Genomic DNA, 16,998 nt, shown 5'->3' with positions numbered 1-16,998 from the left:
TGGCTCCCTCCCGGGTGCCCAGCGCGCTGCGGAGTGTGTGCGGGGCCCGGAGCCCGCAGCCCGGACCCCGCAGCCTGGGGCTCGGGCAGGGATGCTGAAGTTTGCCTGTGCCCTGGGAGGCGCCCGCAGGGTGCGGACGAGCCCGGCGCTGCCGCCGAGCGGCCGCCTCGCGTGCGCGGAGCTGGACGTCGGCCCAAGGCTCACACCGGCCGGGGGAGCGTCGGGGACACAGGGACGAGCAGCCTGAGCAGTGTCGGGGAGGACGCCGTGCGCTGCCCTCCGCGGGCCCGCTGTGAGTTCGTGTGGTCGCTGATGCCGCTGAAAGCCAAGAGCAGAGGGCGAGCGGACGGCAGGCTTCCGCTGTAGCTAAACTGAGCAGCCCAGGCTCTGAACTCGGACACCCCTGCACGTCCAGGGTGGGGATGTCCTGGAAGCCGCCGTGTGTGTCCCGGGGGCGGGGTCCAGATCCACGCCCCTGCAGAGTCTGGCATCTGGGGGTGGGAGCGTGGTCTGTGCTCGGGAGCGGACCCTGACCCAAGTCTTGGGCTGGCCGTTCGGGGAGATGGGGGGTGGGGAGCGAGATTCCCTGTCCTGTGGAGCTGTGCCTGGGTGGGGTCCCTGGAGAGCACGGCTCTAAGTAAATGCCACCTATTCTAAGTTCACCCCAAAGTTGAGACACACATACAGGGTGCACGGGCCCTGCCTGGCAGTGGGCCTGCCGTCTCGGTTTTAGCTGTGGCCACACCAGGGTCTGGCCCCTCCGCAAGGCAGGCCACCCGGTTCCCGGGACATGCCTCATCCTGGCCTGGCCCCAGGCACAGGCAACTGGGGGGACCCCAAATTCGGCTAATCCTGTGTGAGCCTCTCCCTCCATTGTTTAACTAAAATAGCCTCTTCCTGGTCCCACCCCTCCCGCCCCAACCAGCGCAGGCACGGCGGTCTCTGCTTCGACAGGCACTCCGTCCACGCGGACTCGCCCCATTGGTGCCTTGTCCACATGCTGAGCAGGGGTTTTTCCAGGTTAACGGAGGCGATGAGTTTGTCCCTTCTTGGGGAAGTCCCGCTGGGTGCAGGCGTGAGTGAGTGACTGCGTTCACAAAGGCCCCAGCCGTCTCAGGACATTCAGATGCACAAGTGATAAACTCCCACAAATTAATTCTGATCCATGGGAGACACATTCACTAGCACCTGCTGGACTCATGCTGAGAGTCTGAACAGACAGATGGACAATGGCCAGGCCGGATATCTGAAGCCAGAGATGTCTGACCTACAACCACAGCAGACACCAGCCCAGGACAGCCAGAACCTGGCCCATGACCCCCAGCTTCCCTAATTCTTTGTCCCCACTTCTAAGTCAGGACCAAGTGGAGAAAACCCGATGTGTCCCCGAACCCATCACACCGGACGCCCCCTTCCAGTCAGCTACCCCCAGCGTCCCCACGCACTAGGCCCCATCAGGCGACACCTGGGCCTCCTTCTCCCCTTGAAGCCATGCCCATCTGAGTCTGCCAAACCCAGGTGAGGGTGGCGGAGCCCCTGCCACGGCCAGCGTGGAAGAAACAGCCTGTGTTCACGCCCATGTGGGAAGTGATCGTTTATTCCACAAAGTCTTATGAAACGGCAGTTTCTGAAATGGATTGTGGTTGCCCTCGGGTGCTGATAATTTAGCAGAGAGGATGTGGTAGCCACAGAGAGATGAACCCAAAGCTGGCGACATGCATGGTCCTCAACTAGACCCCAGCACCTTAAGATCTGGCCCGAGACTGCCTCGCTGCACCCCTCTGAGCCTCAGTCTCCTCACCTGTGAAATGGGAGGGTGGTGACTGTCCCGTCAGGGCCTCAGCTGAGCTGGAGAAAGAGCTGAGCCCCCAGGCGTCGCAGGAGCCGACCACAGTGGAGGCCACGCGGAGCAGCGAAGGCCCTAACCCCACACTGCGGTGGTGTGAGTGAGACCCCGTCCTCCCCACGGAAGGGCACCTGCGGGGGTCATACCTGAGAGCCCAGGGCAAGAGCAGTTTGATGAGCCCTGGGGCCGGGGCAGGGTGGGAGGAAGGGCTGGGAGTGGAGAAGGCCTCTTCACAAGGAGGCCTGAGAGGAGGCTCCAGGGCCGGAGTGCAGCCGTGCGTGGGGCTGGTGGGCCTGAGACCCTGATGCGCACCTCTCGGGACGGCAGTGCCCTGGCTGTGCCCCAAGCTGGGGTGGGGCCACTTCCCTGTGGGCCCGCGGGGAGCCCTCACCTGTGGGCGGGCCTGCTCCATCATGCGTAGGATTTTTGGCAGGGAGCCAGGCTCCTTGTGCCCCAGAGTAAGTCCTGGAGGGGCTCTCTGCGCTGGGGCCTGTGAAGACCGAGGTTATAAGGGAGGGGCCGACTGTGTGTGAACCACAGCCCGCAGCCAGATGGACACCAGCCAGCTTCACACGGTCTCTGGGGTGGGCCCCTCCACTGGGAGTTGGGGGGGAGAGTGAGCCATGGCCAATAAAATCCTTTTTACTTTGGATTTTGTTGAGTTCATTGGGTGCCCAGGGACCAGGGCCACCCTGGGGGCATTATAAGGGATGACACTGCTGTAGTAACAGAACAGTCCAGTTTGGGCCCAAGAAGAGGCAGGTGGACCGTGATGGGGAGATCCGAGAGCTCAGAGACCCACAGGTAAGCAGGCTGACACGTGGTCCAGGCACCGTGCAGATCAGTGGATGGTGATGGGAGAAGTGGGCTTTGGTGGGGAGAAACGCCAGGCTGAATTCCTCCCTGAGCAGGACACGTGTCATCACCCCCTAGGCGGTGTGGAAGGTGAAACTTCCAAGTTAGAGGGAGGACTGGGGGCTGTCTTTGTGGCCTGGGGTTAAGGAAGATTTCTCAACTGGGACACACACCATCAGAAAGAAGCTGGCACATTTGCTCACGTCAAAACAAGAATTTCCACTCCAGAAAGGACACCGTGGGCTGTGCTGTGGTTGCAGGACAGAGCGGGAAAGGGGTCTGCATTCCACAAGCTGACAAGGGGCTGACACCCAGAACAGTGGCAAGGAGAACCTAAGAACGATCCTTACCCTCAAAGCAGGCGACCTAAGAGAGGAGCAAGCCAGACGCGGCCAGAGCCAAGGCTAACACGACAGAGAAATGCACGGTAAAACAGCGACGAGCTATCCCTTCTCTCCCCTTCCACTGGTTAAAAAAGGAAACAGAAAGTAAAAAAGCAACGATGGAGCACGCACGGGAAACCGGCCCCTGCCTCCCTCGTGCTCAGACCTTCTACTTCGCTCGTTTTAAAGGCGGTCAGGGGTGTGGAGTGAGGCCGGGCCGCTGGGCTTTGACCGGGCCCGAGGCTCTCCGGGCTGGAGCGTGGGCAGTCCACGGGGTAGCCCGGTGGCCAAAGACCGCATGAGACCGGGCCATGGAGGCCGCAGGGGAGGCACGGAATGTCACGACCCCAGCAACAACCGGCAAACGTAACGGTGCTCCCAGGCCGCTCACACACATGGATGCTTTGAAATCTGCACCCGTCTGTAGCGCCCAGTGTTCTCCAAAGTCTGCTTTGGCCCCTGGGAGTCAAGGGTTCTCAAAATGTGTGACATTTTCAAAGGGCCAAGCAGAGAGGACGGAGAGGACAGTGAGGACTGTGGCCTTGGCGCCCAGCTGCCCCAGGCCCCGCCGGGTCCCCCAGCCCCTGCACCTGCCTCCTTGGAGGCGCCGTCTCTCCATCAGCAGTAGGAGATGGTACCCCCTTCCTTGTGGGGCCGCGGGAGGGACTGGGAATGTTGTGGGGCAGACAGAAGGTGCTCCCCAAGGTGGATTGCATCGCAACTCGGTTGAAGACGGACTCCCCGAACCTGACACGCGGTCAGCCCTGTGCTGGGCCACTTTTTAGATCAGTGTTTGACCTCCCACCTGAGTTTGTCGGAGGATGTGTTTACACAAGAAGGCAGATGCCGGGGTGGCCAAGTAGGTCTCTTAAGTAAGAGCCCCGCGGCTCGAGAACACCTGGCGTTAAGCTCACTTTACATGGGCAGGCAGCGTCCGGGACGCCCCCATCAGCGGGCGCAGCAGAGGCCCCATGCAGCGCGGGAGCGGATCCGCCTCCCGGCCCCACGCCGGCTGCTCCAACCTGAACCTTCCTGTCTCACTTTTCTTGAATGTTGTCCGTTGGGTCCAGCAACCGCCCGGCCTTGCCAGGCGTGTGGACATTCAGGAGGTGAGAGACAGCACTCCTGTCACGGCGGGGCTGGCATGGGGACAAGGGGATTTGGACAGGATGCTCTGCCGCCTGCAGGGTGCCACCCAGGGAAGTCGTCTCCATTGATCCCAAATGCCTCCTCCCAGTCTTCTGCCAGGAGCAGAGGTGGGCGAGGTGAGGATGGAGGGGCAGCCCCCGCCCCAGGGGACCTTTGTGATAAAACACTCCTGCCAGGCGTGATTAGCCTGCAGACAGCCAGCCTCCCCTCATCTCACATCCTCCTGGCGAGTGAAGACATGAACAGAGTCTGATGACTCGGCTGCCGTGGCCTTAGGCTGCAGGAGGTGGAAGTCCAAACACTCTGAGGCTCGGCTGCCTTCAAACCCAGCTGAGTGTGCGTCTTCCTGACGCTGTGACCCTTCAGACTTGTGTATGAATCAGGAGTCATGGGATCGGAGCGAAAGGGGCCGTGGAGAAGGGCCCATTCAAAGCCTCCAGTCATAGACTGGGACGGTCGGCACAGAGAGGACTCATAGGTGCAGCTAAAAGGGCAGGAAGTGGTGGGTACTAAGGGGTCCCACGGAAAAGAAGAAAGGTCCTGAATCAACCATCCATCCAAGCTCCGACTGCAGAACTTTGCAGAAGGAGAGCAAAGGAAATCCACAGAGGGCAGACGGGAGGACGTGGGGGCCATTGAAAGCTGGTTCTTTGAGGAGATCAATAAAATTGATGACCTTCTAGGCAGACTGGCCAGGGAGAAAAACAAGAAGAAACAAGTTACCAGCGTCAAGGACAGAAATATGGGACATCACTGAACACTCTTCAGCAGTTAAGAGGATAACGAGGGGCTCTACAAACATCCCCACACCCGTGCATTCACAACCTTAGATGGAACGGGCCTCCTCCCTGATGGGCGCAAACTGGGATCCAGCAGGACCCCGGGGGGCCTTCCCGGGACAGAGCCGCCCCCCGCCCCTCCCCGTCCTCCACCTGCCTCCTGTTAGTAGAAGAACTTCAGCCTCCCGGGCTTCCCTGAGTTCTAAAGAAAAAGGTAATCAGAGAAGTGAGAAAATGCAGAAACAAGAAAAGCCATCAAGCACGACAAGATAACAAGAGTTTAACCATCAGACAAAGTCAAGGACTTCGGTTCCTCCTCCAGGGCTGGAGATAACATTCTGAGCCATGACCTCCTTTGGGCTGTTCTGCAGCTACTGAAGCCCCGCCAGGTGGAGGAAGCTGACTGCACACTGCCCCCCGGCACGCAGACCCCAGGCCAGCTGGACCCAGAAGGTGGATGATGCTGACTCCTGAGGACCTCACCACCCGCCAGTCAGAAGGGTGTCCACGAGCTGATCATGCACCACCCCACCCCCCATCCCGTCTTTAAAAACCTCCCCCTGAAAGCCTTCGGGAGTTCGGGCCTTTTGAGCACTAGCTGCCCATTCTCCTCGCTGGGCGCCTGCAATAAACACTGTGCTTTCCTCCACCACCACCCGGGATCGGTAGGTTGGCTTCACTGCACGGGGGCAAGCGGACCCGAGTTTGGTTTGTTAACAAAACTATAGAAACTCACAAAAGAGGAAACAGATAACTGGAATGTCCTATATGTCTCAAAGAAAACTCCAGTTTCTTAGCAATTTCTACCAAACATTTAAAGAAGAAAAAATGCCCACTCTACATCAACTCTTACAGAAACTGGAAAAGAAGCTTGTCAACTTCTTTGATGAGGACAATGTTATCCAAAACCAAAGACATCACAGGGAAAGAGGCCTACAGACCAGTGTCCTCATGAAGCCAGACGTGACAATCCCGAACAGAACGTCAACCAGTCACACCCAGCAACACGGGCGGCAGACAGCACGTCACACCCGGGTGGGGTTTATCCAGCAGCTCAAGACCGAATCGACACTCAGGAATCAATCAGTGTGGGTACTAGCTTCCCAATTTCCTGTGAATCTGTAACTGCTTCCAAAAAAAGTTTTAAAAACTCAGTTAATGTAATTCACCATATTAACAGACTTACAAAGAAAACTGTATAATCATCTCAATAGATGCATAAAAAGCATTTCATGAAATCCAACAACCATTCGTGATAAAGTCTCCAGCGACAGAAGGCGAGGAGCCTGAGAAGGCTGATCTAGGAAGCCGCAGCGAGCATGAACCTCAGCGGTGAACACTGAGGTGCCCCCCGAGTTCAGGCATGTGCTGGTTTCTGTGTGTGCCTCCTTGCTCTGCCCGCCACACGGCCTGGGGGAGCGACACTCGCCAGCAGCAAGCACACCCGGCTCCAGGTCTGGTTTCTAGAGACCATCACCGACTACAAGGGAACAGGGCTCCCTGGAGAAGTGGTTGATTCCAGGGGTGCTGGACGGGTCCAAGAGCCAAACGGCCTAGATGTCAAAGATGGGTCATCGTCCCAAAGCTGGAACAATTTGAACAAGAAAATAAATAATGATAACACTGCAGTAGAACGCAATGAAATAAACATGCTTTAGTCCACGTTGAAACAAACAGCAGAGCAAACAAGTAAGTAGAGGAGGAGGGGCAGCTCTTCCTCAGAGAAGAGCCGTAACTAACAAGCGGAGGTGGAACGTGGCACAGAGACGCGCCATCCCCACGCCAGCCGCCACTGCTGGAGGCACCGCCCCCGAGGGGCCTGACACCTCAGGGCAAGCGTTCCAGCAGAACCAGGATACTTGCAAAGTCTCAGAGAATCCCCCAAAACTTATTAATTTGGGGGAGAAATCGTCACATCCTCAGCGACAAGACAGGTCAGCACCGTGGACCCCTGCGTCACCGGGCGCATTACTTGTGGGTTCTTCCCCTGGGTATGAACGGCCCAAGTCCCATCGTGAGAAACGTCAGGCAAACCCAGGCGGAGGGGCGGTGTGCAACACACCACGTCAGCGCCCTGCAGAAGCGTCCCGGCCGCAGAAGCCCCGGAAGCTGTGAGCAGCTGTCGCAGACCAGAGCTGATGGGGGGTCTGACGGGTGTCCCTGGCGGAACAGAGGGCAGACACGCGGGGGAAGCGGTGAAGCGGGCAGCAGCCTGTCCTTAGTGAGCAGCAACACCCCGACGCTGATTTCTAAGACCCGGTCGTCGATCTGGGGTCACGGGAGATGCTAAAGCTGGACAAGGCTGGGGCCGGGGCATGCGTGAATTCTCTGTGCCCTTTGTATAATTATTCCATAAAAGAAACCAAAAAAAAAAAAAAAATCATCCCACGATCTCAAGCCGTGCTGGACCCTCAGAAGTCACATGTCTGCTCCAAACCTGTCAGGGCACTTGCTCCCCGCACCCTGCCCTTCACCGCTGTCCCAGAGAAAGGAGAAGGGACACCTGCTCAACTCTCCTTCCATCCCAGGCTCCGTCCCCGTGTCAGCCTCAGAGCAAGGACAGTACAGCTTAGGGGATGAATCGTGTCCCCAAAGGCTACTTCAGCTCCAACCCCCAGTACCTGTGCGTTTAGCCTTACTTGGAAATACTGTCTTTGCAGATGTAGCCAAGGTAAAATGAGGTCACTGGGGTGGTCCCTAATCCATGCTGACTGGTGTCCATATAAAAAGGGGACATTGGACAGATACACACACACATGGAGAACAACACCCTGTGAAGGCGAAGGCAGAGACTAGGGTGATGCATCTAAAAGCCAGGGAAATGAAAGGTTGCCAGCAGAGCCGCAGGAGCTGCAGGACAGTCTGTGACAGCCTCCCTCAGCTAGGAGGAACCAGCCAGCCCACAACTTGCCCTTGGGCATCTGACCTCCAGACTGGGAGAGACACGTTTCTGCTGTGGGAGCCGGTCCCCTGCGGCACGGTGCCTGCTGCCCTGGGACGCTGATCCAGCTCCACGTCCAGAGCATGACTCAACTCATCTTTGTTTAGAACCAAATAAACCTCCTCTCTGCCACAGAGGCATGTGACCTTGTGCTGCCGGGGCACCCCCGGCCGCGCTCACCCCGACCTGGGGCCGGGATCCAGCCCCGGTTGTGCTCTCCGCCTCAGCCCCGTGACACGGGCTAAAACAACACGGTAACTGACACTCCACTCCAGGCTTTCTTTCTAGGACTGAAAACAAGTGAAGCCGCCCCAAGCCAATTTTAAGAGCTTTGGGAACTGAGCAACTCCTGGAACGAAAACAGTTCCTGCTTGTTCTCTGGACCTGCTCTCGACATCAGCCAGGAAGACAGGGCATGAGCCTCCCCGGGGAAAACACACTCACCCGGGAGGGTATAAAAGCCCACAGCCTGAGCACCTCACCCACACTCACACACACACTCACTCACACACTCACCCTCCTCCAGCCCCACCGCCCCCACCATGGCCGCGCCCGCCCTGTCCACCTGCTCCGGTGACCTGAGCTACAGCAGCCGGGTCTGCCTGCCCGGTCCCTGTGACTCCTGCACCGGCTCCTCCTGGCAGGTGGACGACTGCCCAGAGAGCTGCTGCGAGCCCCCGTGCTGCGCCCTGGCCCCCTGCCTGAGCCTCCTCTGCGCCCCAGCGAGCTGTGATCCCTGTCCCTGCCCATCTGCCTGCACCAGCTCCTGCACAGCCTTGTGCTGCCCGCAGTCTAGCTGCCAGCCCTCCTGCTGCACCTCCTCCCCCTGCCAGCAGGACTGCTGTGAGCCTGTGTGCTGCAGGCCTGTGTGCTGCAGGCCCGTGTGCTGCACACCCGTGTGCTGCAGGCCCGTATGCTGCAGGCCCGTGTGCTGCACGCCTGTCTGCTGCAGGCCCGTGTGCTGTGAGCCCACCCCCTGCCCCTCGTCCTGCTGCAGACCCTCCTCCTCCGTGTCCCTGCTCTGCCGCCCCGTGTGCAGACCCGCCTGCTGTGCCCCCGCCCCCTCCTGCCAGCCCAGCTGCTGCCGCCCGGCCTCCTGCGTGTCCCTGCTCTGCCGCCCCAGGTGCTCCCACCCCATCTCCTGCGTCCCCGACTCAGCCTAGAAGTCCTGCTGCTGACTGGCCCATCCCCCCTGGGCCAGCCGGGCTCATATCCCACCCTGACTTGGTCCCCAGCTTCTCCCCAGTCGGGTCCTGACCTGTATTAAGTGGCTGACCCACTCAGCACAGGGTCAAGTCTGACAGCCACATCCTGGTTTGCTCCAACTCTCAGGCCATTTCCGTGTCTGCAGTCCAGTCCTCTTCTGAGCTGGAAGGTGTGGAAAAACTCCAAGACCATCTAAATGCTGCGGCTTGGGGGGGGGGCTCCCAGGAAGCCCCCCTGGCCATGGCCCCCTGCCAGTTCTGCCTCTTGCGAGGGTGAGCTCAGCCTCCCTCTGTGGTGTCTGTCCCTCAGCTCAGTGACTCTGGACTCTTAAGCAAACCGCCCATAAACGCCTCGTCCTGCGCACAGTACGATGTCCGTGTGTTCGTGCGATTATTCCTCAGCTTAACCTCGCATCCCCTTTCCCTCCACACACGTCTCTGCCCTCCTGCAGGGCCCTGTGCTGTCTCCTTGGCTGCGGGGGTCCCGACAGGGGTGCCGAGGGTGGGGTCGGCTTTGCAGCCCGGGGTCACTTGGGCCCTCTTGGGAGCACCCTTCCCCCTCCTGCGTGTCATTCACTGAATAGTTATTTTCCTTGATTTGACTCTGTAACTTCCTCCCCGCAGACATTTTTCCACGGGGCCTGTGCACACAGGGCACCACTGAACCTCAGGTGGAACTGGGCTTGGTGATGTCTCTCCTGGAGCCCAGAGCCCAAAAAAGTTACACTGAGGTTCCTCATGTCCCTCCAGGAGCCGCTGCTAGGGCTCCTATTTGGAGAATGTTGGCTGCCTGGGCCAGTCCCCGGGGCAATGGGCGTGTCTCAGGCGGGGCCTAAACTTAGCTGGAGTGTTTCCCAGAGTGGAAGGAGGCAGACTCAGCTTCAGAGTCAGGGTAGATCTCGAGAAGTCAAAGCGGGGAGTCAGAGGTGGACTGGAAGAGAGACAGAGCGCCCAGACAGGCAGGCAGCCTTCACTTCGGGCCATCACGCACCTGACTCATCCTCCCCCCGTAAGTCATTAGAAAGTGGGACAAAAGGTATGAAACACTTGTTTTCAGACATTGGCCAACTGATGGTGCGGAGCTTGGGACACAAAGAGGGGAGCCCTGAGATTGCCCCGCTCACTGGCCGAGAGTCTCCCAGACGCGGCACAAGGGGTGGTGGGCGCACATGATATGCATGGTGGCTTTGCTGAGCTGAAGGGACTAGAATGAGTTCAAGGAGGCTGAGGCAGCTGGGCTGTAGGCAGGCGCAGGAGAGGAGGGAGAGGTGCCGAGAAAAGCTCCCCGGGGTCCCCTTGAGTTCTTTGCTGAATATGAAGCCCTGCATTCGAAGCTCAGAACCATGGAGCTGTCAAAAACAACTGTGCGTCACTAAGGTGAACTGTCGCTAGAGCTTACGTGAGGCAAGGGACAGCAGAGTTCCGAACCGCCAGAGTGGAGAGAACTCGCGGGCACCAGAGACACTCAGCACAGACCCAGAGGCATCACTGCTTAGAAACCCGCCTAGGAGTAAGGCTTCCCTGGGTCCGTCCTGACAAAGCTTGGCAGTAAGCACGGAGGCCAGGGGAGCATCGGGCCGGCCACGGCGTAACTGCTGGACGGACTCGGGTCCAGCACTCCTCAGAGGGAGGAGACCAGCTGTCGCACCCACTGCCGTATTATTTCATTAAAGCCCAGCCTTCCATGAAAGGTTACTAGGCGCGTGAAAAAGAGATGTTACCCACGGCCAAGAGACAAGACAGTCGGTGGAAACAAACCCAGAAGTGAGAGTGGGTGGAATTAGCAGACAAGGCAGTTAAAACAACCACTATGAGTATGTTCAGGGATTTAGAGGAAAACAGGAACACGATGAGTGAGGAGAGGAGTGGAAGCTATGAAGAGAGCTCAGTGGAACTCCAAAGAGGAAAAACGCAGCGCCAGCAACACAAAAATAAAACGATGAGCTTAAAGGGAGATTAGGCACAGCAGATAAAGGGTCAGTGACCCTGAAGACATCGCCACAGAAGTTATCCAAACCGAAGGACACAATGAAAAAATAAAAATAAAAGACTTACAGAGCTCTAGTGAGCTGAGTCTAACATGCATGTAATTGCAGTACCTGGGGGGGGGAAGTGTGGAGTCGGGAAGAGCAGAAAGTATTTTAGGAGATAATGGCCAAATATTTCCTGAAATTAATGAAATTATTAAGCATATAGAAAATTTGAAAACTACTAGAAACTAATCTGATCTAATTGGCATTTATACAACATGCCATCCCAACAACAGAATGCACATCTTTTCAAGTGCATATGGAACATTCACCAAGATAAGTCCCATGCTGGCCAAAACAGGTCTCAGTATAGTTAATACGACTGAAATCATACAGAGAAGGTTATTTGACCACAAAAGAATCAGAAACTGTCAACAGAAAGATATCTAGAAAAATTTCCAATATTAAGAAATTAAACATCACACTTCAGAATAATCCATGAGTCAAAGAAGAAATCAGGATAAAAATTAGGAAATATTTTGAATAAAATAAAAGTGAACCTTGTGGGATGCAGCTAACAGAGTGAATAGAGGGAAGTGCGTAGCTTCAATAACTTAGAGAAGAAGGAAGAACTAAAACCAAAGCTTCTACCTTAAGAAGCAATAAAGAAGCACACAGGTTAAACCCAAAAATAAGCAGAGGGAAGGAAGTAATCCAGAAGTGCAGAAATCTACCAAACAGAAAATGGGCAAGCGAGAGGGAAGATGAATGAAACCGAGTTTAGTTGTTTGAAAAGATCAGTAAAGCTGGTGAATTTCTAGCTTCACCACTAAGGAAAAAGGGAGAAAAGAAACAAGTTGCCAGCGTCAGGAATGACTTTCTTAAAGGGGGATCGGCACAGAGGCTGCAGACGTTCAAATAACAAAGTGGGAAGGCAGGCAACGTTGTGCTGACGCGCTCAACAACTTAGGTGCCTTAGAGGAAACCGACAAGCAACTGGAAAGATATAAACTACAAAAATGAACACAAGGAGAAACAGAAAACCTGAATAGCCCTCTATCAATTGAAGATATTAAATTCACAATTGAAATTCTCCCACAAAGAACACGCTGAGTCCAAACAGCTTCACTGTTGAAAGTCCTCAGGGACAGACAGAAAAAGCTGATAGAATCCATAGGCGGAGTATCGAGGTTAGAGGATCCAGAACCCAATTCTCTTTCTACACAGTAGCAGGGAATAGTTGGAAAAGCAGTAAACATACCACTAACTAAAACATTAAAAATGAAACAACAGAGAAACTGAACGTACGTGCAAGGTCCAGGGACTAAAAATGACAAATATTGCTGGAAAAAAAAAGCGGTCCTAGTGACTGCAGACTTGTATTAGGTTATGAATTGACAGGCTTGATACTGTTAAAATGTCAGTCCTTCCAGTTTATCTACAGGCTTGATGCAATTACAATAAAACCCAGCAGACTTTTCTGTAGAAACCAATGAGCTGATTTTAAAATACTTTCTACTCCCCTGAAACAAACAAACAAACAAACAAACAAATAAATATAAAATATATTCTAAAATCTATAGGGAAATGTAAAGGATCTAAATTAGCCAACCAATTTTGAAAAAGAAAAACAGAATTGGAAGACTTAACATTGCCTGATTTCAACACTTAATTTAAAGCTAAATTAATCAGACAGTGTGTAATTGGTGTAAATAAAAAACACAAAAAAATGGGGCAGAACAGAAGGTCCAGAAGTAGGTCCACATGTACACATGGTCAGTAGACTTCTTGGCAAGGGAAGTTCAGCAGAACGACTCACGGAACATTCAAACATTAACTTGGAATGGATCGTAGAACTAACATGAATGTTACAGCCAGGACATATTTAGATGAAAACAGAGGACAAAGTCTGTATGACCTTGGACTTAGGTAAAGATTTCTTAGAACCACTGAAGAAAAAGTGATAACGTGGATCTGATCAAAATGAAAGATGTCAGCTCTTCGAAAAGCACTGTTAGGAAAATGAAAAGGCTGCTGACGGGGAGATTTGCGACACCTGCTCCTGACAAGTTGCTGACGTCCCGAACACATGAAGACTGCTTGCAGCTTAACGAGAAGAACACAATCTGTTTCAGAGCGACGGGCAGAGGTTTTGAACAGGCACATCACTGAAGAAGAGACACAAAAGGCAGGGAAACTGACCCCGCCCTCAGTCACCAGGAAAACGCGAACATCACGAAACAGGACACACACCCTGTGGCCCGGCAGCCCTGCCCCTGGTGTCTACCCCGGGGTCACATGTCCTATGCCGGGTGCCATGTTTGTCGTGGCTTTATCTGTAGTCACCAACACCCAAACACACTGCAAGGGTGCACGGCTGAGCTGTGTCCAAGCGATACAGCACCGCTCAGCAGCTAAGAAGGCATCAGCTACTGATGCAGACAATGAACGAGACCCACGAACAAAGCCAGAGCGGCGGGACCCCTTCCAGGGATGCCGAGCAGCGGCTGCCGGGTCCGCGGGCAGAGGGCGGCGACGGGACAGGACACAGGCGGGGAAGCCCTGGATGGAGGCCACAGCACGGAGACCTGTTTCAACAACCATCACACTGTACAATTCCACTGGGAGTACATCGTACCCTGACAAAGCTGATTTTAAACAGAAGTGGTGGGTGAGACACGGGTCTGAGGGTGGAGGGACAAATGTGAGCAGGGACCAATGCGGACGGGGCACGTGGCATGTGTGGGAGGTGGCTGGGGCCGTGGGGGACGAGGCTGAGCCTCCCCAGAGTGAAAGGGGCTCCCTTTTCCCGGACACAGGCCTCTGGAGAGTGAGGGGCCCACGGCGGGGAAGGCAGTGCCTGGTCCCTGGCGCGGGCTTGAGGGGGGCTGAGTGTGTCTGATCTTCTACAGGCTGGGGACAGCGTCCACTTTCTGCAACACTCCCGGCCCCTGCACAAGGGTGACGTCTTGGGGTATTTCTGCCCTTGTTAAAACGAGCCGTCACTTCGTCCCAGTGCCGTCCTCACCTCAGGGTGGGCTGCTGTGGGGCCCTTCAGTGCACAGAGGCCTGACGTGGGTGCTGGCAGGTCACAGGGAGGCCCTGCAGCTGAGACCCCCATGTCCTTCACACCCCCAGACGGATCGAGCCCTCCCAGATGGGAGCCTCAGGGCACTGCCCGGGTCACTGGGTCCTGCAGGCCCTGTGGCTGCTCCTTAATGTTTCGTTCACACATCTCAGATGCTCACTCCCAGAATTATCTGTGGCTGGAGGAGCCCACCCCAGCTCAAAACCATGTGTTTCTCCCCAGGAACACCACCACAAGGAAGCAAATCAGGTGAAGTGAGTTTATTCCTCCGGGTGCCTGAGGAGGTGCTGACAGGCTGGAAGCCGAGGCCAAGAGACCCAGGCAGAGAAAGGGGGAGGGGGGACAGGTGATCCAGAGGCGATGAAGGCACCTCCTGGGAGGCAGGAGCCCCGAGGCACAGAGAGGTCTGGGGTTCCTGGGAGCAGGGGTCAGGTCAGGACAGTGGAGACATAGCAGGACTCTGTCCTGAGTGGGGACAGTCACCAACGCAGGTCAGGACTGGGGAGGCTGTGGACCTAGAGCCCGGCTGGCCCTGGGGGTCGGGCCCGGTCAGCAGCAGGACTTCTAGGCTGAGTCGGGGACGCAGCAGGTGGGGCGGGAGCACCTGGGGCGGCAGAGCAGGGACACACAGGAGGAGGGTCTGCAGCAGGACGAGGGGCAAGGGGTGGGCTCACAGCACACGGGCCTGCAGCAGACAGGCCTGCAGCACACGGGCCTGCAGGAGACAGGTGTGCAGCACACGGGCCTGCAGCAGACAGGTGTGCAGCACACGGGCCTGCAGCAGACAGGTGTGCAGCACACGGGCCTGCAGCACACAGGCCTGCAGCACACAGGCTCACAGCAGTCCTGCTGGCAGGGGGAGGAGGTGCAGCAGGAGGGCTGGCAGCTAGACTGCGGGCAGCACAAGGCCGTGCAGGAGCTGGTGCAGGCAGATGGGCAGGGACAGGGCTCACAGCTCGCTGGGGCGCAGAGGAGGCTCAGGCAGGGGGCCGGGGCGCAGCAGGGGGGCTCGCAGCAGCTCTCTGGGCAGTCGTCCACCTGCCAGGAGGAGCCGGTGCAGGAGTCACAGGGACCGGGCAGGCAGACCCGGCTGCCGTAGCTCAGGTCGCCGGAGCAGGTGGACAGGGCGGGCGCGGCCATGGCGGGGGCGATGGGGCTGGAGGAGGATGAGTGTGTGAGTGAGAGTGTGAATGTGAATGTGTGAGGTGTTCAGGCTGTCGGCTTTTATACCCCTCCTCTGTGTTGTGTGTTGTGTGTTTTCCCAGCAGACACTCCCATACCCTCCCTTCCTTGTTGGTGTCTGGAACCCAGAGAGCTCTCATTAGTGCCAGTTATTGTTTATTTCTGAAATGTTGCTCAGCTTATAACACTCCTGAGTGCATTTCGAGGTCTGTTGATGCAGCCTATGCGACTTTCAGTCCAGAACATAACACCGAGGTGGAAAGGGAACGTGTCTGCAACAGTGTGTCCTAAGTCCATCTGGCCTGGCCGGGGCCTGGGACCGCCGTGCACACACCCAGGGGCCTCCCTACCTGGGCGGCCCCGGCGTCACAGTGCCGGGCTGGGGAAGCCCTGTCAAGGAGGGTTCGAGGCCAAACTTTCCTAATGTGATTCCTCAGCTCCCTCTGGTGCAGGGAGCTTCCTTGACAGCGTGGTGCAGGTGGCGAACAAGGGAAGGTGGGACAGCGGGACGGCAGCAGCGCTGTTCCCCTGGGTGGGCAGCACACGCCCTGCCTTCATCCACCCCCTCGGTGAGGCCCAGGTCCGCATCTGTCCACTGGCCCCCACCGCCGTGCACACTTACTCCGAACCTGCAAAACCGTGCATGTGAACCAGAGCGCCCTTCCCCTCCCTGCAGAAAGCACAGCCACCTCACAAAGCCTCCACAGAGAACCAATGATTGTTTTGTGTTTCCTGTTTGTTTTCTTGATTGTTAATTGAACGTGTCCTCGGGTCACCCCAGCCAGAACCCCCAAAATCCTCCAAGCTTCTCCCTTCCTCCTCAAAAAAATATCCAAGTGGCCATTGAAATGTGGTTCTCTCTGCTAAATTTCAGATCTTCTCTGGTCCTTTACTTGCCAAATGTGAATTCACTCACTGTGCCGCAAATCCTACCTGTGACACATGCCAGCCTTGGGAGTGCAAAGTCGACAGGTGGAGCCCGAGCTGCCAGCCAGGGAGAGGCGGGCTTTTGTTTGTTTGCTTTGTTTTTTAATCTTTGGTTTTATGGGTGGGGGGGCGTAATTAGGTTTCTTTCTTTCTTTGTCTATTTATTTATTTATTTTAATGGAGGTTCTGGGAATTGAACCCAGGACCTCGTGCATGCTAAGCACGTGCTCTACCACTGAGCCACACCCTCCCCCCAAGGCAGGCTCTTGGTACCCGTGATGTGTGTGGTGGCCGGGCATAGCCTCACGTGCATTGGTCCCAGAAGAGCACCTTGTCACTCCAGTGAGAGGATTCAGGGAGGGAGGTGGTGTGTGTAACACTCTCGCTAAATCTGGGGGCTCAAATTCTCACCCTTCCTGGCATTTCTGTGTTTCCAACAGTGGAGCTCTGCCCAGGCCTCTCAACTTCTAGGAAATCTATGAAAGGCAAGACAGGGTTCTAGGATTTCAGTCAAATTGTGAGCTGAGTTGTCTGTCTTTATATTTTGAGTTATAAAAGTAATGCATCTTTGAGCCTGGCCTCTTGTGCTCAGCTTCTGGCCCCTCTGGAAACACAGGAAGGGACTGCATAGACTAGGAGTGCATGGGAGAGAGAGAGAGGACGAAGACGTGGG

The 16,998-nt window shown here is 56.1% G+C and overlaps 2 protein-coding genes across 2 annotated transcripts in view; one reads left to right on the top strand and one right to left on the bottom strand.

Moving 5' to 3' along the window:
* The window catches only part of TSPEAR (thrombospondin type laminin G domain and EAR repeats), a 124,275-nt gene that overhangs the window by 39,305 nt on the left and 67,972 nt on the right, over positions 1-16,998 (bottom strand). The window lies entirely within an intron of this gene.
* Positions 8,439-9,546, top strand: LOC105078050 (uncharacterized). Its single transcript, XM_074341847.1, has one exon. It carries the CDS (start codon positions 8,496-8,498, stop codon positions 9,114-9,116), a length of 621 nt encoding a protein of 206 aa, XP_074197948.1. The 5' UTR covers positions 8,439-8,495; the 3' UTR covers positions 9,117-9,546.

The sequence above is a fragment of the Camelus bactrianus genome, chromosome 1, assembly GCF_048773025.1.
Source record: "Camelus bactrianus isolate YW-2024 breed Bactrian camel chromosome 1, ASM4877302v1, whole genome shotgun sequence".
Classification (NCBI taxonomy): domain Eukaryota; kingdom Metazoa; phylum Chordata; class Mammalia; order Artiodactyla; family Camelidae; genus Camelus; species Camelus bactrianus.
The sequence above is the reverse complement of the archived record's forward strand: the minus strand, read 5'-3'. Positions and strand labels throughout refer to the sequence as shown.